This window comes from Melospiza melodia, chromosome 20 (assembly GCF_035770615.1).
Source record: "Melospiza melodia melodia isolate bMelMel2 chromosome 20, bMelMel2.pri, whole genome shotgun sequence".
NCBI classification, from domain to species: domain Eukaryota; kingdom Metazoa; phylum Chordata; class Aves; order Passeriformes; family Passerellidae; genus Melospiza; species Melospiza melodia.
The window spans coordinates 14,956,170-14,982,308 of record NC_086213.1 but is presented as its reverse complement, the minus strand read 5'-3'; the positions used below and the strand labels follow the sequence as shown (position 1 = coordinate 14,982,308).

The window sequence follows — 26,139 nt, the reverse complement described above, 5'->3', positions numbered from 1 at the left end:
TCTCAGCAGCAGGCAGGATACAGCACCATCTACATTTAATCGGTCTGTTTTCTGACAGGAGTATTCCTCAGTATTTATAATTCTTTTGATTATATTTACAGCCAGAAATGCTCATTAAAAATAGCAGGTAATTATGTAATTATTTTCTTATTTTCCTCTTGCTCTGCTATCTGAATTTAGCTATGACCCTGGATTTAGCTGCAGTCCTGAAGGTGAATGTATACTGGGTGCAGGCAATAGGGGATCAGCTCAAGGGGCTTAAACTCCTGCTCCGCTTTCTGTCAGCCCCAAACTTATATCTGTGAGCAGCCTCCGTTTTGGTGGTGTTTGCAAACCTTCCTGTGTGACGCCACACTGGTTCCACGCTTTATTCTCAATGTGGAGCCCTTTGGAATCTTCATTTTATGTGGAAATGGAGTTCGCTGCCTTGAACACAACTGAAATGTTTTTCATCCCATTTTTAACCCCTTTTGAGTTGTCAGTTTGCAATGAATTGTGAATTCAAGTCAGTTCTGCCTGAGGTGTTCCCCAGTTCACGGGCTCTGTGCTCTGCCTCATGACAATTGTTTTGCACGTGCTGTTTAGCCCTTCTTTCGTGGCTCTCATCTCATCTCCCCTCAGCTCCGGGGGGAATTGGTTTTATCGTGTTCCAAACCTTCACTTTCACACATCTAAAGCATCGCTCTGTTCCGTTCTGAAACGCAGCACCTGGTTATGCTCATGCTGAGCAGAATGAAGCACCAGAGGCAAGGGCAGAGCAATTAGAGCTCTGAAGGATCTGCAGCAGTTGCTGTTTCCAGGAACAGCACTTCTGCAAGATGATGCTGTGATTACCTTGCCTTTGAAACCGCTGCAAACTCTTTCAACATCTTCCATGGGCGTTTGCCTCCAACTGAATGACTCCAGTTTAATTTAAATGTAAATGAAAAGTACATAGTTTAAAATGTTTAACAGGCACAGGAGGATTTTGCACAGAGCACAATTGTTCACGTGCTGCGTTCTGCCGTGGTTATTATTCACTTATGGCACATCTAAAATCTTTAATCAGCTCCAGATGATTTTCTCCCTCCCTCTCCCATCCACGTAGATGGTCTTTAGAAAGACTTCCCAAGAGCTATGCCAGCTTGGCTTCTGCCAGATGCTCTGGTTTGCTAAATCCTGCCACAAAGTGGCTTTCATCATTGCAGAGCAGAACTAATGCCTTCTGATACTTCCTTTGCAATGAGTAGAAAAACCCAGGCGCCAGTTCCTGCAGTGATTCTGGGTCCTGGCAGCTCTCCTCGGGAGTTCCTGCCTCTTTTCACTGCAGCAAACTGCAGGTTTGAAAAGAGGGACAACAGGGAGTCTCTCACTCCCAGCTTGCAGGCGTTTGGAGAGGCTGTTCTGAGGTTTGGAGCTCACAAGAAGAAGCCTTGTCCACACCTTCAAAGCCTTCAGGATGCTCGGCTTTCTGCAGAGAAATCCTTGGGAGTTCACTGTACTTGAACAGTCTTTCCTGCTGGTAATGTAGATATTATTCCAGGCATTCCATTAGTTTCACTGTGGATTTTGATCTACCTTATGTCTATGTAGTCTCCATTCTCTTCTTTTGTAATTAGAAAACATTATTTTTCTTAAAAAGGCACAAAAAGAGGTTCAGGCCAATACTGGTGTTGCACACACCTGTGGTACAGCAAGGCTCCCTGCCCTGGGGCTGAGCTATCCAGGTGTGTGAGCAGTAACAGCACAGGGGCAGTTCTGATATGATTTTATTTCCTGTGAAACAGCAACAATACTGATATTGCAAAAAAGGTTCTTCTTAACTGACTGAATTGTTGCAGGTTCTAGTTTCAGGATCTTCCTACAGGCTTTTAAATTCATCTGCCCCCCAAAATTCTATTTTTTTATCACCTTCAGGCTTTGCCAGCCTGGAGTTTTCCTTATTACATACATCTGCTCAAAGTAATAAGTGTAGAAATTTCTTTTAATGCCATAACATTAAAAACAGATACAGTGAACCCTGCTGAAAGTCACATTATTTTTAATTGTCTGACTTGCAGGGGATCAATAGCCTGGGAACCTGAGAGCAGTACGGACAATTCATTCTTCACGCAGTTCAAGAGCTGTGGAGTTAATCCTGTATGTGGCACGTTTGCCAAACTAACAGATGCTTCAGTTTTGCTCTGGCTGCTGCTGGGGATGAGTAAGTAAAGGTGGGAAACCCTCCCATCTGCCCAGGAGCCGGCTCAAACGCTGGGCAGGCTGCGGGCACACGGGTAGGGCATGGTGGCGCTTACAGTGTAAAGCACATTTTGTGTTTGTTCTGGTGGAACCCCCGGCTCTGTGTGTGCCAGCTCTGCACAGAGGAGCTGAACCCACGCTGACAGGGTCTGGCTGGCACTCAGGCCCTGTGCTGAGCCCAGCGTGGCACTGACCACCAGACCCCTGTGCACCAGGGCAGCAGCAGGAGCGCCCAGGCAAGCGCACCCTCAGTCACTGTGTGCCGGCAAAAGGTAGGGCTGAACTCACTCTGCAGAGCAACTGCGGGATAAATAATTGCAATCCTTTAGTTAGTCACTGCAAAGATGCTCCATAAATAATTGCTGATTTACTGACAGCAATTTAGTTGGCCTAAGAACCCAAGATTAATAACACACTCTGCTTGTTCTCTGGAATAATAGCTTAGGTGCCATTTCTAAACATTATATATCTTTATCTTGGACTCTGATAACTGTCAGCTAATCCTGACCAGAGGAGCTAAGAAAGTGCAGCTAAAATGGAGATTTCTTTCATCTCAATAAATCTCTTTCCCTTACTGCCTTTTTTTTTGCCATAGTCAGGTTTCTAGTGAGGCAATCTTAATTTATTAGTTTAATCTGGGAAATTAGTTGCTGTAGGTTTTGGTTGTACAGATCAATGGACAATAAAAAACATTTTGACTTGAGTGAGATTTCTTTTCCTTTTGCAGGGATGCAAAGAGAATACTGAAATATTTTAGGCCATTATTGTTTCAGAGACTAAAATTCAAATACTAATGAAGTATTTCCCTGAAATCTCTGCAATAGCTGTCTGCAACTGTGCAAAGACAACACATTAAAAGTTTAAATGAGTAACAAATGTTAGAAGTTCCCCCTTCCCCCCAATATTATTACAAATTGTGTTTTTAAGAAAGAAAAATGGAAGCATTTTTGAAAGTTTCTAGCTGATTTGGGAATCCAAGTCACACTATTGGTGTCATGGGACTGAGGCCACATAGTTGTACCTTCAAAAACATTTGTTGAAAGTAATTGGACCGTAGCTGCTACTTGAACATCTTTCTAGGTCTCATTTGCATTTGAGGAGTTAGGGATATTTCAATGTCTGTGCCACCATGATTTAGACTTTAAGACCTGTTCAATGCTTTTTACTGCTTGGCCTTGCAGCTGCCCAGTCACTTATGAGAGCAGGATTTAGCTGTTCAAATCCTTTAGACCTTGTGGTGATTAGTGCAATGGCACGAGAAAAATTAGAGCTGGCTACTTAAACATGGAGCTAAGTACTCAGCAGCTTATTACAAAATGCTCCATAGGCTAGGCTTGAATTCAGGGCGAGCAAAAACCACAAAGGTGCTCAGGGTGCTATTGAACAGGGTCCCGTTGGTGTGCAGAGAAAGTGACCAAGTGCCCTCATCCTCGTGCAAATGAACAAAGATTGTGCAAATGGAGAATGACTGTGCAAATGGAGAATGACTGTGTTTGCAGGGTAACACAGAGTATTTACTTCTTTTCCCGTTTCTTTAGTTTAAAACAGAGATGAAAATCAGTGACTTGTTTAATGGGTTGAAAAATCTCCGCTGCTACTCTGACACTGGACTGCTGTGTACCTTGTGTTGTTTTGCTTCAAGTCAGGGCATTTTCCCTAAGACAAAATTTTCTTCATCATGGAATGCAGTATGAGGTAGAGTTGCACTTCAGAGATATATACCTGGTTACAAAACATTCGGTTTTTTCACCTCACTGTTTCCATTTCTCCTGGAGATGTCCCTTATGTATTCATTAGAGAGAGGAGGGATCAGTGTGGCACAGATTTGGAATAAGACTCACACCAGGAGATGTGAAAAGACAATATCGAGATACAGAATGGAATTCTTTTCACACATTGTAGACAAATACTCTGAAGACACAGTATCTGTTTTTGATTTTCACAAATAGTTTTCTTCCTCTTACATTTCCATTCTGAAATTGCATCTCGGTAAAAAAACCTTGTATTTTCTCTTTTCTGAAGTGAAATGGCATGTACAGCAAACTGCTGTCTTAAACAGTAATTACTTGCTCAGGACTCCTTGCTGGTAGCTAGTGAACCACAAATATATCCCAAGAGGAACAATTTGAACAAAAAGTAGCACAACATTTACTTGAACTCAGCAGCAAACTTTGATGGAAGAGGGTCTGTGTTTGCTCCCCAAGAACGTTTGAGTGCTTGACCTAAGCACAGAAATAGGCAGGGAAGCGTGGGGGTGATTTATTCCAATATTTCTTCTGCCAGAAGCCAAGTTTGATGCACATATTTCTAGTTCATCATGAGTTCTATCAAGGGAGGAAGCAGACCCAACAAGTGACTAAATATTTTCTATCTGGCACTATGCATAACCTATTGCAGTATTCAATTTTTGTCAGTCTTCAATATTCTTGTAGTTAATTACAGTTACTTGACTCATACAACTAAAAATTACATGGGAATGGCAAGCTGTGAACATTTGTGACAAGATTTCAGCAGACAGTCTGAGTACCAGTAGTTACTCTGAAGGAGTAAATAAATGTCAATGTCTCAGTCAGCTCCAGAATAAGATCTGACAAAAACCCTACTGAAACGACTGGAAGTCTTCCAACAAATTGACTCCATTAGACTTCAAATTGGAGGGTTTGTCTACTAAAATGGGATGGTATTCACTTGTTTGTATTGTTTGTGGCATACTATTAACTATAATATTTTTATCTTTGAATACTATCAATGATCATATTAATCCAAAATGTCTGTTGCCTTCTGGTGAGAGATCTTTCAATCCTGAAACTTCCTGTCCTGTAAACACTCAGCACCAAATTGTGACAGCCTGATGGCAACTTGTGTTTTTCTGCTTCACTCTGTTTAGCTGGAAGATAAGTGAGACAATAAAATTAAAAGTGATGAAGATGTGAGGCAGCCAAAAGAGCTCAGATTTTCAGATCATAAATGTTAAGGTATATTGACATACTAATATATGCCTATATGCACACAAACATCTCTAGAGTGGCAGGCTTGCATCTGACCCAGAATTTGACTTATAGCTGGGAAACAGGAGTTCAACTGAAATAGACAACGGAGGTTACATTAACTCCATAAAAAATGTAGGGCCTGACTCAAAAATCCAGCATCTTTTCACAGAAGTCAAGTGGCTTTCTCATTTGTCTGGCCAGCTTCTATCAAGTTCATTACTCTCTCTTGATTAAATCTTTTCTAATGACTTCTGCCTGAATGAGAACAGAGAAATGGTAGCCAGCAATCACTGCTCAGACAGACTCTGACAGCAGAGTATATGACTCATTTCTGTTCAGCTGGATCTCTTTAATTCTTACTAACTGGGAGGAAAAGGGTTCCATCAGCAACAGATATCCTAAGGGTGTAAATTCTGGGGGAAACTTTTACTATGGTATAGCTGGCAGTAATTAGAAGACTGGAAAAATTGTTGCAGGTTTATCAGGAATACATAGAACAGTGAAAAAAGGGAACCAATGTAGTAATGTTAAATATTTAAGTTGTTACAGCCCATTTGTCTCACAGAATTTTTTTATCTAGAGGAGAACAAAATGCAACTTTTGCCTCTTTGGTGTTTTTCTCTGATTGGAGTCTATGAACAGTTTGGTCTCACCTGAACATGAGTGACGGGCACCTTTTGGCCAGAGCAGAGTGGCTTACAGGACGAGTACCCTGGTAGGAGCAATAGGTGCACAGGCTTTTGTGGTGCAGTCAGACTCGCAGTCAAAGTTCTGGGCAAATGTTCACTGTATGCAGAGGGTTCTGCTGTGCTCCAGCCCCAGCCCTGGCGTGGTGCTCGTGCCTGTACCCGGCCCTGCCCTGCGCTCACCTCTGCAGGTGCAGGTGTGCCTGCTCCAGGCTGGATGCTGCATTTGGGAGCTGTGAGTCTGTCCCAGCATCACGGGAGCCGAGGGGTTCACCCTCCTGCGGGCAGCAATCCTGGAGAGAGGGAAGGGAAGGGAAGGGCAGCAGCTCCTGGAGGAACCTGCGCTTACAGGAGACGGAACCTGCTGCCCTTCCCTCAGCCTGGCCTTCCAGGCAGGAGAGGGAAAATTATTCCTTTCTCCCCAGGCACCTTTCATTTCTTATTTTGCTCTTTTATCTACTTTTTCTCATGAGGCTGATCATAAATGTTGTCTTTTCTGACAGAGAACTGGGCTGCTCTGGGCAAGATAACAAACATATGCTCTTTCTGCCACTTCCCTTGTATAAAATAACTTTTCTTATTCTATTTGCTTTGCTGCCAGTTCTTATCTGGAATTTGGATCATAAACCAGGACTGTCTTTCTCCAGGACCACGAAATAATATAATGTCTGGTAAATTGTGAGCATTTCTTTTTTATTTTGTTCTGAATTTTATGATGTTTTAAAATAAACTTGGTAACTATTCGCACCCTATAGAAAAGTCAGATACAAAAGCCCTTTATCTTCTTCATTCTGGCTGCTGTGTTGACTTGTTTTAAAGTGTTGTCTTTGCCTTCTTTATTGAAAATTGGCTTTGTCTGGTAATACTGGTGTGGGTCAAGTTCTGATCCGAAAGTTTACTGCTGTTAGTACCTTTTGTTGTCATCAAGAGTGTTATTTGTATTTATAATAATAATGAATAGCATGTAAACACTGCACACAAAACTGCTCAGGAGAATACTTTTCACAGATTAGGGCAGGGTTTCCTGTTCTGCCTTTAAATCTCCTGATATCTTCAATTGCTAAAGAGAAGTGGATTCGTTTTTTGACTGAGATGCATCAGGGTTTAGTGCGCTTCTCATCCAGTGGATCCATCAGGACACTCCTGCCCTGCTGTTGCTGCGGTGCTTGGAGCCCTGGAACTGAAATCCTGGTTGGCTGAGGAGCACAGAGGACAGCGGGACATTGGGACAGCAGGACAGCGGGACAGCAGGAGAGCAGGACATTGGGACAGTAGGACACCAGGACAGCGGGACAGCAGGACATTGGGACACCGGGACAGCGGGACAGCAGGACACCAGCACAGCAGGACACCAGGACACCAGGACAGCGGGACAGCAGGACAGCAGGACAGGGGGGTCTGGGGGCAGCCGATCCCAGCTGGGGCAGGAGGAGCTGGCTGGGGCCATTCCCAGCTGCTCTTGGGGAGCTGTGTCAGAGGAGCCCTGGCACAGCCCCCAGGAAGGGCCCTTCTCTGCTCCAGAATGCCAATGGAATTATTCATCAGAAAATCCATTTTAAGTGCTGCCTCCAGTAGGGGTTTCCATGGAGACTGCTGACCTTGTAGGAGCAGAAGCAGCCCCTGTCTGGGAATGGCTGTGCTGGGATGGGAACACAGCAGATCACAGCTGTGCCGGTCCCAGGCAGGCTTTATCCAGATGTGAGGGGTTTGGGATCAGTTGTTTCCCTCTTCAGATAAATCCTTCATTTGCTGCACCCCTGAGGGCTGTGAGACAGCAGAGAAACGAAGGTGGGGAGCAGTGGCAAGAAGCATTGCAGCAAAGGGTGGGCAACAGGGCCTGGCCAGAACTCTCTGGCCTGGAGTGCTAAAGGGTGAAATAACCTCAATTATGGGAGTAGATTCACCTGCCCGTGCCTGTGCCCACTGCATGGAGCTGGGAGCAGAGAATGGGCTCCCTGGAGGGGCAAATAATAATAATTATTACTTATTCTTAGAAATTCAAACTTGTTCTGTGTGCAGAGGAGCAATACCTTCTGTAGGAACTGGCATCTAAGAGCCCCCAAATCCCTCCCGTGCCAAGCTGAGAGCACAAAAGTAAATAAAGCAGGCAGAGGTGGTGCTCAGCCAGCAGCTGCCATTCCAAAGAGCCAGCCAGCCCGGGAGGGAGCTGGAGGCTCTCGGAACAGGAGCCAGAAAGGGCCCAGCAGGTCAGGGCAGGAGAGAGCCTCAGGAGGGCTGGGGGCAGCTCTGGGGGCTGCAAATTCAGCCAGAACAGCCCTCAGGTGGCCCCAGCCTGTGATTTAATTGATGCCAGTTCACAGCAGTTCAGGATCTGCTCCCCAGTGCCTGGAGAGGAGGTTCTGAGCAGAGCTCTTGGCCAAGGATGGATTTCTGTACATGAATGTTTACAAATGAGCTGCTGACCCCCGGGCTTTAGAGATAGCCACAAATTCTGTTTCTCACAGAGCCTCAGTCCCCCAGCCAGGCACAGCAGCCCTGAGCCCACGTTACAGGAGAAAAGGAAAATGCAGATTGCAGAGAGGGACATTTACAGTGTCTGAGGTAAGTTCTGGCAAGACCAGGTAAGAAAGGCCTGAGGAGTTAAATGAACTGAAAAGGTATTTATGGGAAGGGAAGTAATCTGCTTTACAGAATGTAGAGGGGAGCAAGACCTGTGAACATATTTGATTGCCAGGAACAGAGCCCAGCTGCCTTTCACATCCCAGACAAACACAATTTGAGTTGCAATTGCTTTCATTTTATAAAAGCCACCATCTGTAGGGAGAGAAAGCAGAAGGTCAAAGTGGAGGTAACATAACCTCTCCCCTGTGCCAGTCCCAAAAATTATTCCTGCAAAAGCACCAACCTGTAGACCATGTAGGAGGCAATTGCCTGCATTTTGTGACATCTGTTCTAGCTTCACCTGAATAGATAATGCCAGATAGTGAAACAGAGAACTTAGGGGAATGACTGCACAAGTGATGAAAAAGAAAATTGTTCTTAAAGGATTGTGGGAGGCATCTAGTGGTGGTGATGCACTTAAAGAATGTTAATTGCCAAATAGATAACTGGAATTTGAGAGTTTGAAATGTGCTTGTTTTTAAAGGCCATGAAAGGTCAGCTCTGAGTTCTTCCTTTCTCCCTGGGAAGGTGCAATGTCTCACAAATTACAGTACACAGAAAGAAAGCAGATTTGAGCTGTTTTGTGCTTCCCAGTGTGCATTTCTTGTGGCGTCATTACTGAGGCTGTTATCTGAAAAAATAGCTCTATTAAATGAAAGGCTCTGATATGGAGAAGCAGATTATCTCTCTCTCCTTGTTAAATTACTGCACTGAAGCACAGCCAGAAGGGACTGTGTTTTTCTTGCGGTTAGATGCTCACAGGACCAAACATTTTCCTAATGAGAGGGCATTATTAGGAGTTGCTGTGCACAAGGCTTTGTTGCTGCCATTGCGAGCTGTGGGCAGTGTGAGGCTGCAGGGAGGTGCTCAGGTGTTGCAGACAGGTGTGAGCTCTGCAGGTGGGTTCCAGGGGGAGCCTCGCTGCGGCCTGAGAGCAGAGCTGCTGCAGGAAAATGCCTCGTTTGCATTCTGTCCCTGAGGCCTCTCAGCTTCTCAGGAAGAAAAAATCTTAAGGGAAGGATTTTACATGAAAAGATGTCTGCGACACACAGGTCGTGGCACAACTATTTTTGTGTCATGGCACAACTATTACCCTTTCTGTCCACTGAAATGCTCCTAAGTACTCCCCTCATTATGGTTTTATTCTGCATTTTCTTCCAGAATATTATGAGCATGAACTAAAGCTAGGGTTTAGCAATGGCAGAGCTGCTAATTGTGCTGCAGTTCTGGTGTGGTTTTGTGTGTGGTTTGGTTTGGGGTTTTTTTGTCTTGAACTGTTTTGTGCTTTATTTTCTGTTTGTGAGTAGATATCAGCAGAACCTTAGCTTGGAGGATGCTTAAAGGGACACATTCAGTGGCCAATGAAGCCTGATTTTATTCAGTAACAACAGAAAATAGCAGGGGTGAGAGAATTGTCAGTTTTGCCTTTACTGTAGGTGAACGAGCAGCGCAGAGCAGCTCTGGGAGCTCCCCTGGGCCAGCAGAGCTTCCACCAGAGCAGGGGTGGGCGAGGAGCCAGGCAGAGCCCAGACATGCCCTGGGACTCAGTGACTGTGCCCTGCGTCAGCACCTGGGGAGAGTGCTGATGTCAGTGGTGCAGTTAGTGCTGTAACCAGCCTTGACAAGATGAAATATGGCCTCTGAATTCCAAAACATATGGGATTATTGAGAAGGAAAATGGTGTGAACAAGGGCAATTATAGCAATAACTATCCATGACACACTACATGGAGCCAGCCAAGCATAACACAGATATAATGAAAATATTTTTAAAGGCAAACATGATGTAAACCAGTGCCAAAATGATCTAATTTATTATTCTGTCATGAATGATAAATGTTAATAACCTCTGTGTTTCACAAAATAGCAAGAAGGCTTTCTTTTATGTATGACTTGCTACATCATTTTAAAGGAGACAAGGGGAAGAAAGAGGATGAAAAACCTTTCTCATCTAAATTCTAATCTTTAATTTTTCAGCATATAATGTCTCCAGTTATTCTCGCACCCCTCAGCACCCCTGCCCGCCTGTGCAGCGCGGAGGAGGCAGCTGGCAGCCTGGTAATCCCCACAGAACCAGCCCTGGCCTGGGGAAGGAGCTGCACCCCGCGAGGGAGCCCAGGAGATGGAGGTGTGACGGTTCTGGGCCTGCATTCTCATTTTCAGATAAATGTGACAGTAACAGACCTTTCATACAAGAAGCATTCTTTCAGAACCCATCCCTCTGCCCTGCGGTGGGCTGAAACAGTCCCAGAGCCAGAACTTGAGGCTGAATGCCAGAGGCTCTCTCTCTGCTGGGGAGGCTCAGGGCAGCCATTCTCTATAAGGAAATACCAGGTATAAAGTTTAACAGAAATATTGCCTGCACATCAGCAGGTCTCTCACAGGATGTGTAATTGCTGTGATGGATAATTGCAACAATAGCACTGACAGGGAACCTTCATTGTCATGCTGTTGTTTACAGCTCGTGTCAAAAGAATCATTTTAACAAATACAAAGTCCTTTTAGGAAATTAAGATTTCTTCTTTATTTGAGGGAGAAAAAAACAACAAAACTAAATTATTTTACTAATTACTGGCAAAGTCATTCTTGCTACATTACCTATTTTTAAAACTCACATTTCATTCAATTAAGATTTCATACTGTTGACAAAATGATGCTGTCCAAAAAAAAATATTGTAATAGCTACTATATACAAGCCCATAAATAAACTGCAAGATTTTCAAGCTTCAAGAGACTGAGGACAGAAAGAGATTGTTTAAAGATTCATTTGAGCATTTCTTATTCAGAACATTTGCTGCATTCAGTACCAAGAAAAACACTTTGAATCAAACAAAAAGAATGGATATCCATGGCAAGGGAACACATTTGTGCTTGGTGGGGAGTTTCACCAGCCCCATCCCTGGTGCTGTGTGAGAAATTCAGTGCTCCAAACCTCAGGGGCCAAGAACAAGGGAAAACTGCTCCATGCCCAGCCCCTGCAGCCAGGGGGGACACAGGGGGTGACCAGGGCTCCCTCACCACAATGCCCTGCCCCATTCAAGAGTACAAAACAAACAATTTTCATGTTTGTCTTAATGGAGACACCGGGGAGGGTGACCAGGGCTCCCTCATAACACGGCCTGCCCCATTCTAGAGTATACAACAAACACCTTTTCATGCCTGTCTTAGTTCTGGTGAACAATTTTAAACCAGAGCACACCTGGATGAAAACCTGATGCAGCCTAAGTGTCACTGCTGTGTCTCCTGTCTGGGGATTTTTCCAAATGGACACAGGGCGGTCACAAAATGACCAATGCAGCACAGGAGGAAATGTAGGTCATAAAAATTGTGCAGAGGGGAATACTCTTAAAAATTAGGCTTAAATTAAAAAGAAAAAAAAAGCTTTTATATGTTGTCTGGTTCATTCACAGAACTTTGTGCTATAACACAATGATTGGAAAATGATCAAGGAGGGTTTCAATCTGCATTTGTGGTCACGGTGTAAAACAACCAAAAGAAAACCAAAGAAACAAATCAAAACCAAAAGAACTCATATGGTCCAGTATAAAAATATGCTTAAATACATTGTCTGCACACAACACAAACTCTGACCACTGTTATCACAGCACTCCTCTATTCCATCTCCTCTGTACATACCAAGGGCTCTGTCTACAGGGTCTTTTGGGGGGAAAAAAATCCTTTTCAGGCCAAGAAAAGCCCATATATTTGCACAGCTGTAAGACAGAGCAGCGCAGAAAAGGCTAGGAGAAAACCATACAGAAAAGCCAAAATAAAGACACTGCCATCTGCATATTTAGCTTTTACTGAGCCTCTGTTTGGAGTTAGCTGTCAACCACTGGAGTTATTTAGCACTAGGAAACATGAGAATAAAGCCCATGGATTTAAATGTGTGATGTGCAGTTCTGCTGTGTTCCAGCTGCAGAAATCCAGCACAGACCTGGTGCAACTAAAATAATTTCTGTAGAATGTTCTGAGCTGTAAGGCTGGGTTCACTCTGGGCTTCCAGTTTGGGGATCACACCAACAGGTCTTGGCTGGGAAGGGGAAAAGGCAGGAAAGATTGGACCAAACTGAAACAGATCATTTTTTAGTGCAGGAAGGAAACAGGGACAAAACTTGGTTTGGATCAAACAGAAATTAAATGCATTGAGTTTTTCTAAACTTTAAATTCCATGTCTTTTGGATTAAACACCTGGCTAAATTCAGCCATAATTGGTGGGTTAAAGATCAATTTACTTTCATTTAACTTTTAGATAAATTTACTATGCAATAGAAAATTTCCAGTCTGCACATTAGAGTGTAAATACCTTTTCTCTTGGAAACAAACAGCATATTCACTGGGACCAGGAATGGTCTGAGCTGCTGAATACACAAACATTTAATTAAGGTTAAAAAACCCCAGCATGAAACATCTTAGCAAGAGGCGAGGTTGAAGAGTTGCATATTTTCTGCCTGTTTGGGGTATTTTTTGCATATTTTCCGCAGTGCTTTGGCAGCGCAGGGGCTCAGGACAGTGAATTCCCTGCTGCTGTCTGTGAGCAGGGCTAAGGCACCAGGGACAGGAGCTGCAAAGCCACCCTGGGCAGGCCTCACCTGGGGAATCCCTCTGAGCACCCTGGATGCTGAATAAACCCCAGAGAATAAACCCCAGGGGCTGAATAAACCCCAGAGAATAAACTCCAGGGGCTGAATAAACCCCAGAGAAGCCCCAGGGGCTGAATAAACCCCAGAGAATAAACCCCAGGGGCTGAATAAACCCCAGAGAATAAACCCCAGGGGCTGAATAAAGCCCAGAGAATAAACCCCAGGGGCTGAATAAACCCCAGAGAAGCCCCAGGGGCTGTGCCAGGGGTCAAACTCCAGTGCACAGCTGGAGTGGCCCTGCCCCGTGCTCCCAACCCCACTCCACAACCCACAAAACACTGCTCGGAATAAAAATTACAGTGCTCATTTCCCCCTTAAAGGTACTTCATAGCAGTTCTAAAGCAGAAGCTACTGAATGGTGAGCAGAGTCTGAAAGCACAGAAGAGACTGCAGAGCCCTGTTTAAAAGCTGTCTGCAGGAAACAATACACAGAGCTGTTTGCAGGCTGGCTGCCTTCACAGTATATCAGTGTGTTACACCCTCGTGGCAGGAGTTCAGTGTCTCAAAACGACCAGAAAAAGGAGCAAGGTAAGTCACAGTGCCAGCTCTTGGCTCCTGGAGGCCACAGCGAGTTTGCAAAATGCACTCGATGGAGAGCTGTGGATTGCAGCCCTGAGCTGCAGGCTAAGCAGGGGAATAATTGATAATTTGTATGGCAATACAGACACAGAGCAGCAACAGAGGCGCTGGGGGCTGCTCTAGGACCACCACAGCCAGCTTTGCCTCTGATAACACGGCAACAGGAGGAGCTAAAATGCTAACAGGCCACATCCAGGAGATTTACACCTCACAGGTGATGTCCATGCGTTTATCAGCTTTGCTCATCCACACCCACGTTGGGAGTGGGGAGCTGGAACCTGCTTCTCCCTCAAGGCCTGGCCTCCTTGTAGCATTAAGATAAACACCATAATATGTATTTGGAATCAACTTCACTTTGATAATTCTGCAAGGTAAAAAATGTAAACAGAGAGAGCACAGCAAGTCTGGAAGTCTCATTACAACATCACAATGGGAAGCATTTCATTTTGGAGCATAAAAACCCATCTTTTCAGAGGTATGTTGCTTTCCCTCAGTTCTGGGAGCTGGAATGATTCAGGGAGCAATAAGCCCTCCTTGCATACCTAGTGTTTTCATCATTGCTGACAAAACCATCCAGTGTATATTTGTGCTGGTCATTTTTACAGGTATTGCTAATGGTCAAGTGCTAGAACGTGTTACAGTTCTGAAGGAAAGCAACGAGGGCTATTTACTCAACAAAACAACATGGCAATTCCCAATTCATTAGGCAGTGATTCAAACCCCAGTTTTGTGCTGTCACTGGCAGTGAGGAACAGCTGGTGGACACGGTGTGGAGGTCCTGATGTACGGCTTGGTTTCCTCTGAGGAGCTGCTGCTCCTGTCACACTGCTGATAAATCAACGCGGTTTGCTGAATTGCTGCTTTTATCCCAGGTGTTCAGCTTGGTGGGGGTTGTGCCTGGCCTGTTCCCACTCATCTGGAAAATAAAACAGTATAGAAAATCTATTTATTTATTTTGCCAAGCAGCTCTTGCCTGGATGAAATAAAAGCGTGAAAGCATCTATTTACATTACAGTGTTGTCACAGGGTCGGGAGAGCATATGGCATAAAGGATTCTTAAACAGTTATTGCCAGGATCTGGGGTGATTGGCAACGACCACTTAATAATACCTATCACTTCAGATGTCTGGTTCCTCATAAAAACAAATGTCTTCTGTCTCAAGACAATCTAAGGAGAGCTGGAAAAGGACATTCACGTGTTGGTTTAACAGTAAGAAAGCCCTACCAGAGAGCCACCATCATCAGAGCAATACACTGCCAAAATGCTGCCAAAATGCAGAAGTCCATTGCAATTGGTGGGAATGGCCTTATTAACCATATCCAGAGCTCATAAAGCTGCTTGCTTTTATCTGATGGTTTCCCAGAAAGCAGAGGTTTTTCCTTTGCTTTCAAAACAGATATTAGAGCTGCAACTTCATGCTTGCCGGTTCCACCTGTCTGCACCTTGCATTAGGCTGGTACTAAAAACACCCATGGGCCTGCTCTGTTCCTTCCAACAGAATTTAATGGGAAACACTCTCAAGTACAGTAGGGGAAAAAAGGAGCAATACTTACAATGTCTGAATTGAAGGGCTTCACATTGATGTTGCGTGTTGAACTACTGGTGAGGGACCAGACCTTGGTTTTGTGCTTAAAGGCAGCTCTAACCTTTGGCAAAAACAGTGAAAGCAACTGAAAAAGCTGTGTTTGTTTTCACAGGTGCAGCCTGCCATCATTTCCCCTTTTTCCTCCCTCCACACAAATGTCACTGTGCTATTAAGCAACAAACAATCCACCCCTACACTTTTCTTTGTCTTTATGGACTTTTCCCTGGGACAGTTTCACATTTCTTGACTGCACACAGAGCCCCAGGCTCTCCCTGGCTGCACTGACAGGTCCAGGTGCCACCAGGACAGAGAGCAGCTGCAGAATTGGTCACTGAAAGGTGCTGGATGGAACTCCCTGGAGACGGAGCAATATTCTCCACCAAGTGAAAATCAGCTGCAGAAAGCAGATGGTGAGACAACGAGGTGAGACTGGTCAGGGACTGAGGCTGGAAGTGACTGGTGTGGAGATCAAGGGCATCTTGGCTCATTCTCCTGTAATTCTTTGCAATACCAGTGCATTTCTGTCTGGAAATAAAGCCCTTTTTCACCCAGCCACTTCTGTACCCAGTCCGTGGATGTTTCTTTACAATATCTGAGTTTTACTTCCCAGAAAGAAATTCTCAAGAGTTCCTGCTGTTTAGCTAAAGGAGTATTTTAGATATGCACTGCCTGTGAAGGAGCCAGTAGGACCTGCTCTCCAAAAATAACAGCTCACATCAGCTGTGTGGTTTTTGAGGATAAAAATTCTGAAAAGTTTCTGAATTTAATTTCTCATGAGGTTCCAGAAAAAATAACAGCAATTCAAATATTTGTATTTGATCTAAAACATTTGAAACTTGAAGATTTCTAAGCCTGGGGGAGAATAGAATAAAGAAATATTTTTCCTCCCTACCTTTAACCTGCTTGCTTAATTTTACTTGATTTCAATAAAGACCAAGAGTTCCACAATCAGACCTGACTCTCCAAACTGATTTTGGCAGAGATCACATCAGTGAATGCTCTGGGCTGGAACAGGTTGGCAAGTACTAACAAATGATAATTTCTCTACAGAAGAGCACAGAAGCAGCAGCAGGTTATGGGGCAGAGCTCCTCGTGGGCATCCAGGACAAAACCTGTGCAGAGCCAAAGCTGCCAGGGTCTCCAGTGGGCACTGCCCCGGCAGCTCTGCAAATGGCTCTCACAAAAACCAAAGAAAAACCATTTCTTTCAGCAATACTCGTGGCTGGGCATTTTCTGCTATCTGCCACGGGAGGAGAGGATGCTGCAAGCCAAATTTACATCAGCCTTGTCTTGGCTTTATCCCAGCTGTTCTAATGAAACCTTAATGCAAAAAATGCCTCGGTCCCCTGCGAACACCTGAACTTCCTGCCAAGAAAAATACCTGGAATAACTTCTGCCCAGTAGGGCTTCCCATTAAGGACTGCATGGGCAACATCCAGAAGTGTGTTTTGCTGAGAATGATATTTATTTTCCTCGCTGGGGCTGCAGCTGTACCAGAGCCCCCAGCAGGGACTGCCAGGGCGAGTCCAGCTCCCATTCTGAACCATCCTCTCCCCACAGGGCAGTCCTGCCTGCTCAGCCCCATTCTGGAGCATCCTCTCCCCACAGGGCAGTCCTGCTCCCATTCTCCTGCTCCCATTCAATCCTCTCCCCACAGTTCAGTCCTTCCTGCTCAGCCCCACAGCTCCAGCACAGCTTCCTCCTGACTCTTCAGCTGCTCCTCTTATCTTGGTTCTGTGCTTCAAACCCTCCTCTAATTAAATGCCAATTAAAACAAACGTCAAGCACGGGTAAAAATGCTGCAAGTCACGGAGCCAGAAGAGTCATGGACTAATTAAAAGGAAAAGGAAATCAGTGGCATAGCAGGCAATGATAACGCAGAAAGTCTGTTCTTGCTTCACACTTATGTTCTTTGGATTTGGTAACACCAGATTCATTAACACCATTTGGTTACATACCTCTGAGTTCAGAAGACAGTGAAACAGGAACATGAAAAATCCCTGAAAACAGAAAAAAAGGGACAAGGGTGAGGTCTGGCTGTGAAAAATCAAATGTTTCATACTGTGTTTCTCTCAGTGTGCACAGAACAGGCATCAGGAGCTGGAGCCCTGTAAATATCTGAGTGCACTAAACCAGAGTGTCCCAAATGAAACTGGAGAAACCCACAGCACTGGGTTACTGTGGGGCTTCTCTGGAACTATTCCTGCAAAAAAACACCTCCTAAACTTTGCTGTACCAAAGGAAAAATCTGGCTGAAAATATGCAGAAATTCTTGTTTCATGACAACACGAGAACTTTTTGTTTGTGGTTGCAAAGACCAAGGAGAGGGAAATGCTCTCAGGGAAATACCAGATCAGGATTTTTCAGGTTAGAAAAGCAAGGTATTAGCACCAGGAGAATTTTCACAGCAGAATTTTGCTATCTTTGGGCTTTTAGTCCAATGCTAAGTTAAAAGTCCAATGCAAAGTGAAAATCCCTTTCCCTCACAAAGAAACGTTATTTTTCTGGCAGTAGTTTTCAGCACAAAGGGCCCTGTTTCACTATTTTTGTATCCACAGTGGTGTTTGTTTCCAATTAAAGAAAGGATTTACAGGAGATTGCTTTTCCCTCCTCTTTGTACCCGCTGCTTGGGAATGCCCTGCATCATGCCTATATGCAGGTTATGCCTGTGCTGAAATGCCTGCTCAAAGCCAAGCAGATGTTTACATTCCTCCTCGGACAGAGCTGCTTTTCTGGGCTGAGAGCTGAGTTTCCTGCATGCAGGAGTTCTGTACAGCACAGGGAATAGCTCCACTTTTGATCTTTCCCATAAACTTCTGTTTGCTTTCATTTAGTCTCAGTAATGAAGCCTCAAATTGGCATTGAAAAATTGGCCTGGTATCTCTACAGAAGAATCCTGCCTGTGGTACACAGTGCTGCAAGAATGAATTTCATTTCATTTCTGAGGCTCAGTGCTGTCTCGTTTATTTAATTATTGCTACTGGAAACTCTAAGGAGTGGGATACAAGTTCTGTTCAAACAAAGACAAGCAATTGCCAGCACTCCGTGCTTAGCACAGACTTAAAAGACAGAGGAAGGAACACAGGAAAAAACGCAATAAACATAAACATGTGAAGCCATTACTAATGAGGCATTTAATTGGATCTCAGAAGCACTTCTGTAGCCATAGATTTCCCCACCAGGCACTTACCTGTAGTGAATTAAAAACAGCAAATATGTACTGAAATACTAAAGCGTGGGCATTGACAGCCAAAATGCCAAAGATCCACGAGCTGCCCAGGATTGGTAAGAGAACAGCCACGGCTTTAGCTGTTAGTCTGTGGGAGAAAACGAACACAGGAAATTGTGGTGAGACCATTAAAGAAATGCCAGCCTCCACACCAAGGAGTTTATCAATTATGTGCTGGCAGCAAGGCAGCAGGCAGAACTCTTCTTTACTATAAAATTCTTTTAATGGGAGAGATTTTAATTACTTTTTCATCTGTGGAAAGGGGGATAACAGAGCATTGGTATCACACAGGATAAATACAGGTGGTGAGTCATGAGCTGAGGGAGCAGGGAAAGAGATCTGAGAGATGGTCATAAAAACACATAAAAACAGGGCAGGCATGTCCTCAGTTCACAGAGAGGTTTGTAGTGGGCAGCCAAGGGCAGGAGTCACAGGGCAGCGAGTGCTGCACATCGAGTAGTGAGGAACTAAAAGTCAGTCCCTGCTTGCTAAAACCATGTTTTCCAGAAATGACCAGATTTCTATTTAGATGGGAACCTATGCAAGAAAACAAAAGCTGTTTCGGGGAGATTAATGTCCTACTTGTGCCTTGTGCCCCCTTGCACAGATTAAAGCACACACTGAGAGAAATGCACAGAGCTGCCTGACAGGAGACTGCTTGTAATTACAGCAAACACAAAACAAATTATATTTTTGTACAGCACAATTCAATGAAGAAATCTTTTAATTAAACTTAGAGACAAGATGTCTTGTTCATTTCAGTGACCTGAGCACACACTTCATTATATCCTCAACTAAAAGTGTGTCATGAAGTTTATAGGGAAATCTGGGACAGGGAAGAATCTACATTTTTTTTTTTCTGTTCTGGTTGGGGTTTTTTTCTGTATTGATTCATATCTCTGTATGCTCAGCCATGAATATTTCTGCACAATTCAATCTAATTCTTCAAGGAATTTTTTCAGTCAGAAAACGAAGGAATGTCTTAAAGCTTGAGGTCCTATTTAAATTTTAAAGTGCATTTTAAAAGATACAATTTTTAAACAACTTACACAAGTTTATTTTTGCGAATCAAAGATGCTCTGGGTTGTGTTTATTTTTTTCTCTGATAGGATTAAAGATCCTCCCCAGACTCTAAGATGAAATATGCTGCACTGGGGAGCTGCCAGCAGAACAGCTCCTGCCATGGAGTTTGTGCAGGAAAAGCTGTGAAATGGCACTGAGCATCCAGGAAAATGCAGAGGGCAGGATCAGGGGCTGGGCAGGCCAGGAACACCTGGGGATGGAGCAGGGATACCCAGACCCTGGAGGGTTCAAGGTTTGAACACCTGGGGATGGATCAGGGACATCCAGAGCCCAGGATGAGTTCAGGTGTCCCAACACCTGGGGATGGATCGGGGACATCCAGATCCCAGGATGTGCTCAGGTGTTCAAACACCTGGGGATGGATCGGGGACATCCAGAACCAGGAGAGTTCAGGGTTTGAACACCTGGGGATGGAGCAGGGATACCCAGACCCTGGAGGGTTCAGGGTTTGAACACCTGGGGATGGATCAGGGACATCCAGACTCCAGGATGTGCTCAGGTGTTCAAATACCTGGGGATGGAGCAGGGACACCCAGAACCAGGAGAGTTCAGGGTTTGAACACCTGGGGATGGAGCAGGGATACCCAGACCCTGGAGGGTTCAAGGTTTCAACACCTGGGGATGGATCGGGAACACCCAGAGCCCAGGATGAGTTCAGGTGTTCAAACACCTGGGGATGGATTCAGGGACATCCAGAGCCCAGGAGGGTTCAGGGTTTGAACACCTGAGGATGGAGCAGGGATACCCAGACCCTGGAGGGTTCAAGGTTTCAACACCTGGGGATGGATCGGGAACACCCAGAGCCCAGGATGAGTTCAGGTGTTCAAACACCTGGGGATGGATTCAGGGACATCCAGAGCCCAGGGGGGTTCAGGGTTAACCCTCTGCATCCTGAACCATCAGGGATTGGCACACCCAGCACAGCTCCACCTGTAAAAACTCCCTTCGCCACAAACCACCTCGTTTTCTTTTCCCCTTTTGTTCTCTGGTTTAATAAAATTTTCAGTTTGGAATATAATTTTCCCCAAGTATTTTGTTGCCAAAAATGTTATCATGGTTTCCCTTTGAGTCAGAGCATAAAGGGCTTCATCTGATTTGTAGCTGGGGGCAGAATAGTCAGGCAGTCAATTTTCAATATTTTCAAAACCATTCTTACAGTTTGGATGTCCAGAAGCCTTTAATATTGCAAATTACTCATATAATTTTAAAAATCACGTTTAAATAAAGATGGCTCCTCATGAAGCCCAAAGTTCAGCACATGTGCAGCAGAATTCCATAGCTAAAATGAAAATAGAATCCAGATGTGGAATTTTCCATGCTAGAGTATTAATGTTTCATGCACACTCATTTAGAAAAGCAGCCATGCAAAGGTGAAATTTGTTCAAGACTGAGGGTCAGCTTTGCCTATGATTCTCTTAAATCTCAGTAAGAATTTTTGGTTTTTTTCCCCTAGTTATTGCACAGCCTTCTATGCTATTTGGCATTTCATCCTGCGTAGGAAATTATTAATTCAAGGTGTTTATGGGCTTTACCTACCAATCAAAGGACCCTGCTCTACGGTTCCTGGAGCTATTTTGTCTTCTCCCACTTACCCCTCCCCTTCCTACCCTTATTCCTCTTTAATCTTTTAACTTTAAAAAAGAAAAATACCAACTGTAAAATGCTGCTTCAGAATGCCATTAAGGTAGCAAGGTTAAAAAAACCCGAGAAATACAAAAGTTAATGTTCCACTAGGTGCATTAATTCTGACACGCTGCACATACTTTATCTTTTCTTTTTATTCCGGTTTTCCTTTGGTACATGAATATTTTAGTAGATTAGTTCTAGTACACTAAGATATAGAGCACAATCAAATAGAAGCTTTTGGAGAAGGAATACTTCCCCATGCACGCCTTATGCTGTGCAACCTAAAAGAAAACAGTCACTAGCATCAATGGAGCTTTCTATTGTCCATGAAAGCGCGACATGAAGCAATAATTTGGGGCAGGGGCTGTGCTTACTCTGCAGGTACTGTGGTTCAGCCCCACCAGGAGTCAGAAACCTTGCTAGAAGCTTCTTTCTTGTGCCCAAATGTGCCAGAAAACAGAACAGCCATCCACATTTCCCCTGAGTGCCCCTTCTCACGCCTTGGCAATTAACAGCCTCACAAAATTAACAGCCTCACATTAACAGTTTCCCAATGCACTTTCAAAGCTCACATACTGCCATTTTCTGCAGTCCAATAGCACCAAGTTTGGTCAGATTTTGTCTCTCTGCATCTAAACACACTGAAGGATCAGTCCTGGAATGAATTCATGGAGAACAAAGCAAATCCAGCACAGAATCCCCATTCTATCATCACATTTTGCCAAGTGGTTGTTTTTGGGGTTTTTCTGTAAAAAAACCACTGTCGTTACTGAGACAACTTCTGGAAAACACAAAAATACTTACATACAAAAATACTCTGATTTGATTTTCTCATCTGGAGTACCTGGAGAAGCCTTTGGGGTGCGAGTATCTGCACAGAGTATCTGAACCTGTGCGTTCAGGCTGTGCTTTGGGGCTGCCCCAAAACCCCTTGGGCTGGCAGAGACTGAGGGAGCTCTGCTCACCCAGAGCCAAACGGGCTTTGGCAGGGCCTGGGGAGCCCTGGGAGCCCAGGTAACGCCTACAGGTGTGCCAGGTAACGCCCACAGGTGTGCCAGGTAACGCCCACAGGTGTGCCAGGTAATGCCTGCAGCTGTGCCAGCCCTGGCAGCTCAGGTAATGCTGTCCCACTCACTGAGCACTCGTGGCTGAGCCAGAGCCCAGCTCCTTTGAAGGGCCTCAATCAATTTTTCAGACACAGGAACAGCATTCTCTCCCTCCATTAATTGCTAAGCTGTCCATTTAACATCTACTCACCCTTTCAACCTCCAGTTGGCAAAAAAGATGCTTTCCTTCCCTTTTCCTGTTCTTGGGGTTGAATTCTATTTCCTGAGAAGTAAAACCTTCTTGACAGAGCTCTCTTCCCATCCACACAGCCCCACTGAGCTGTGACTGTCCCTGTCCCTCACTCATCCCTGCCCTGAGCACCCTGCCCACACTTACACCAGTGCACAACGGCCACACTGACACCTTACAAGAGAGAAATTTCTCTGCTTGCAGAAGGAAAACTTTGTGACTTCTGTGAAGGGGGCCCTAATTCACAAATCAATTTTATTGGTTCTATATGGAGCACTAATCCTTTCAAGAGTTCTGACACCCACTTTCCTGTCGTGATGCCTGCTGAAGCAAGAACTAAATTCAGACTCATAAGCCAAGATTATATAATCATTGGAGGAAATACTGTCTAACAAAAAGCAAAATTCCTTCACCACAATTCACAGAACAAGACAGGTCTTTTAACTAAAGTTTCTCTCTTGTTTCTTGAGCTCCTCTCTAGTCACCTCCAGCAGTACCCTTTGTGTTTTATATAAAAATAAATAAATCCCCAAACCTGCTAACTAACATTTCAGACTCGTGACTGAAAAAAGAATAATTTAATTGCAGTTTCCTGTGTGTTACAGCACGTGCTGCAGGTGCTGCAGGTGCTGCAGGGCTGAGCTGCCACCAACAGCAAAAGGACAAATGAGCAATAATGGTGACAGCTCATCTGTCTGATGGAAGGAGGCAGCAAAGGGCACAAAAACCACAGAGCAATCTCCAGGGCTGATGAGGAGCCACTGAGTCCATCTGGATCAGAGCAATGAGCTCCCTTGCACCCTAAGGGGTACAGCTCCATCCTGAAAGGACACACGTGGGGTTTGCCTCTGCTCCTGACTCCAACAGCAGCTCACGAATTCCTGCACATACACAAATACACAAATACACAAATACACAAATACACAAATACACAAATTCACGTGTGCCTGTTCCTCCTCCTCCTCGTCTGCCCTGCCTGCACAGTCAGGCTGCTGGCACAAGCAATGCACTTCAATCAGCACATACACAGTTCCTTACCTAATCTGGGGTGATTTCTAGGCAGAACTACGGCAAATTAAAGGGGAAAAGAAGACAAAACTAATAACTGCAGAGGCCATTTCCCATTTCCCAAATGTTATTTGCACTTTCAAAATAATGGTGTGAATCTGACTAAGAACCATTTACAGTCACTTCAGATCATTGCTTTCTTGTGGGTGTCATTTATAACCCAGGAAGAGGCTGCTAAATGAGAGCATTGTAGCTACAGAAAAAAAACATTCTAGGCTGCAACAGCAAATAAATTCAGATTGATTTTTATCCCCTGAGTGGGAAGGGAGGTGGAATTGTTCCTTCTCTCAGCGTTAACAGTCTGCCCTTTCCCCACAGACCCTCCCAGGAGGGCAGATGCTGCCACAGCAGCCTCTCCTCTCACACACCTTCCCAAAATCCCTTCCCAAAAACCTCCCCAAAAATCCTTCCCAAAAATGCATCCCAAAATCCTTCCCAAAAAACCTCCCCAAAAATCCTTCCCAAAAATGCATCCCAAAATCCTTCCCAAAAAACCTCCCCAAAAATCCTTCCCAAAATCCTTCCCAAAAAACCTTCCCAAAAATCCATCCCAAAATCCTTCCCAAAAACCTCAGGCTGCCTTTGGGAGACGCAGCATTTGCCCAGGACACAGGAGCCTGGGCTCCAATCACGCTTTGCCCAAGGGATTGCCCTTTCCATTTCTGCAGAAAAGCATTCTGGCTCCCTGCTTGGTGCTCATTCCTGCCTGTTGAACCTGCCCCACAATTATATATTGAATAATTAAATATTGTCTGGCTCAGAGAGAGAAGGTGAGCTCCACAGATTAGTCACAAGGCACTCCCTGAGAGAGAGGAGTCCTACCTAATCCTTGCTTTATTAATATTGCTGAATTTTTATTAAACATTCAGCAGAGCAGGGACTGGAACTCAAGTCTCACTTCAAATCCCCATCAAGCCAGACAAAATTAAGGCCATGACCAGAAATGGAGCTACCTTAGGAATTTTAATACTGAGAAGGCAATTCCAGGGGCTGCAGCACTGACTTCAGCACCTAGCCAGGGATTTAGGAATCCCTGCCTTGCTGAGGCTTTCCACAGATCAAATCCCTTATCACCTCCATTGCTTCCAGATTCTAAAAATACAAAAGAAAAAAAAAATTCCCAAAATTAAGTACTGAACCAAAACAGGTCCTTCTCCTTGTCTTCAGTGCAAGTTATTAAAAACAAATACAAAGAATTAAAACATGTGATCTTTCATGTCCTACAGTGACAGGACACCCTGGAGGACAAACTCACAGTCAGGGGTGCACTCATCAACAGCCAGGTACACAGCATGGGCAGGTTCTTTGTTTCAGTCACGGGTTACACTTTTTGGAAATCCAAAAATGTGGCTCCAGAAATGGGTGGCAGAACGAATTTCCCAGGGGTGCTAGCTGATGGCCACGGCCAGAAGCCAAAATAATTAAATTCTTAGAAAATCATGTGGAAAATGAAAGCAGTTTAAAAGGAAAAGAACTGGCCCTGATGCTTACAATAGTGAAGATTTATTCCTTTCTTGAACACAAATGTTCACTTGCCTATTTGCTGCTGTGGGATGCAACAGGTGCATCTGTGATTGGTCTCTATGGTTGTTTCTAATTAATGGCCAACCACAGTCAGCTGGCTCGGGCTCTCTGTCTGAGCCACAAGCCTTTGTTATCATTCCTTTCTATTCTATCCTGAGCCAGCCTTCTGATGAAGCCTTTTCTTCTATTCTTTTAGTATAGTTTGAATGCAATATAGATAATAAAATAATAAATCAGCCTTGTGAAACATGGAGTCAGATCCTCATCTCTTCCCTCATCCAAGAACCCCTGTGAGCACGGTCACAAGCTTATCCCAAAAACAGGGGAGGGCACTGCCTGTGGCAGCTCATTCCCAAAAACAGGGGAGGGCACTGCCAGTGGCACTGCCTGTGGCAGCTGATCCCCAAAAGCCTCCTTACCTGTCTGCTCCAGCATGGCCTGTCTAAAATGGCCGAGCCTCCAATTCCTCCTTTCTCAAACTTTCCTTGAAGAAACCCCAACTCTTTAAGAGAACAAAAGCTTCTGAACAAGTTACTCCCTGAAGAGACTCAAAATTCCATCACCAGAGGCTTTTACCAGTAAATGTGATTGTGTTCTACACACATTTCAAAATTGTCAGAGACAATTACACAGCCATTTGCCACTCCTCGGCTGACAAGTGGCAACAAACTGCACAGCTGGGACCTTCTGTAGCCCAGAAACACCCAGGAAAAACAGCTTTCTCTAGGAATCTGCGGTTTGGCAAAAATTTCTGCCTTTTAACCCAAAGTCAGCGGGACCCACATTTTAATTGAGGATGACAAAGTAACAACCACGTCAAAGCAGATTCTCTAGGAATCTGGGGTTTGGCAAAAATTTCTGCCTTTTAACCCAAAGTCAGTGGGACCCACGTTTTAATTGAGGATGACAAAGTAACAACCACGCCAAATGATGAGGAATTCATTGCAATTACCTGTATTTCCCATTTATTCTATTTTATTCTCAGATT

General features: G+C 44.5%; 1 protein-coding gene and 1 long non-coding RNA gene across 4 annotated transcripts in view; one reads left to right on the top strand and one right to left on the bottom strand.

Annotated features, from left to right (window-relative positions):
- The first annotated feature begins 1,251 nt into the window (after window positions 1-1,251).
- LOC134427434 (uncharacterized) lies at window positions 1,252-9,193 on the top strand. Of its 2 annotated transcripts, XR_010030155.1 has the most exons (3): window positions 1,254-1,501; window positions 2,040-2,182; window positions 6,498-9,193. It is a non-coding gene; the product is annotated as an uncharacterized LOC134427434 (long non-coding RNA). The 2 variants fall into 2 exon arrangements; XR_010030154.1 differs by having other exon boundaries at window positions 1,252-1,501; window positions 2,040-9,193.
- Window positions 9,194-11,016: 1,823 nt separating this feature from the next.
- Window positions 11,017-26,139, bottom strand: part of ADGRD1 (adhesion G protein-coupled receptor D1) — a 104,072-nt gene continuing 88,949 nt past the window's right edge. For both annotated transcript variants that reach the window (XM_063173272.1, XM_063173273.1), the window contains 4 exons: window positions 18,516-18,642; window positions 17,284-17,325; window positions 15,294-15,386; window positions 11,017-14,655 (listed from right to left, as the gene is read on the bottom strand). In XM_063173272.1, coding sequence (XP_063029342.1) covers window positions 14,560-14,655; window positions 15,294-15,386; window positions 17,284-17,325; window positions 18,516-18,642 — 358 coding nt within the window. In that variant the 3' untranslated portion in view covers window positions 11,017-14,559. The remainder of the gene's footprint in view (window positions 14,656-15,293; window positions 15,387-17,283; window positions 17,326-18,515; window positions 18,643-26,139) is intronic.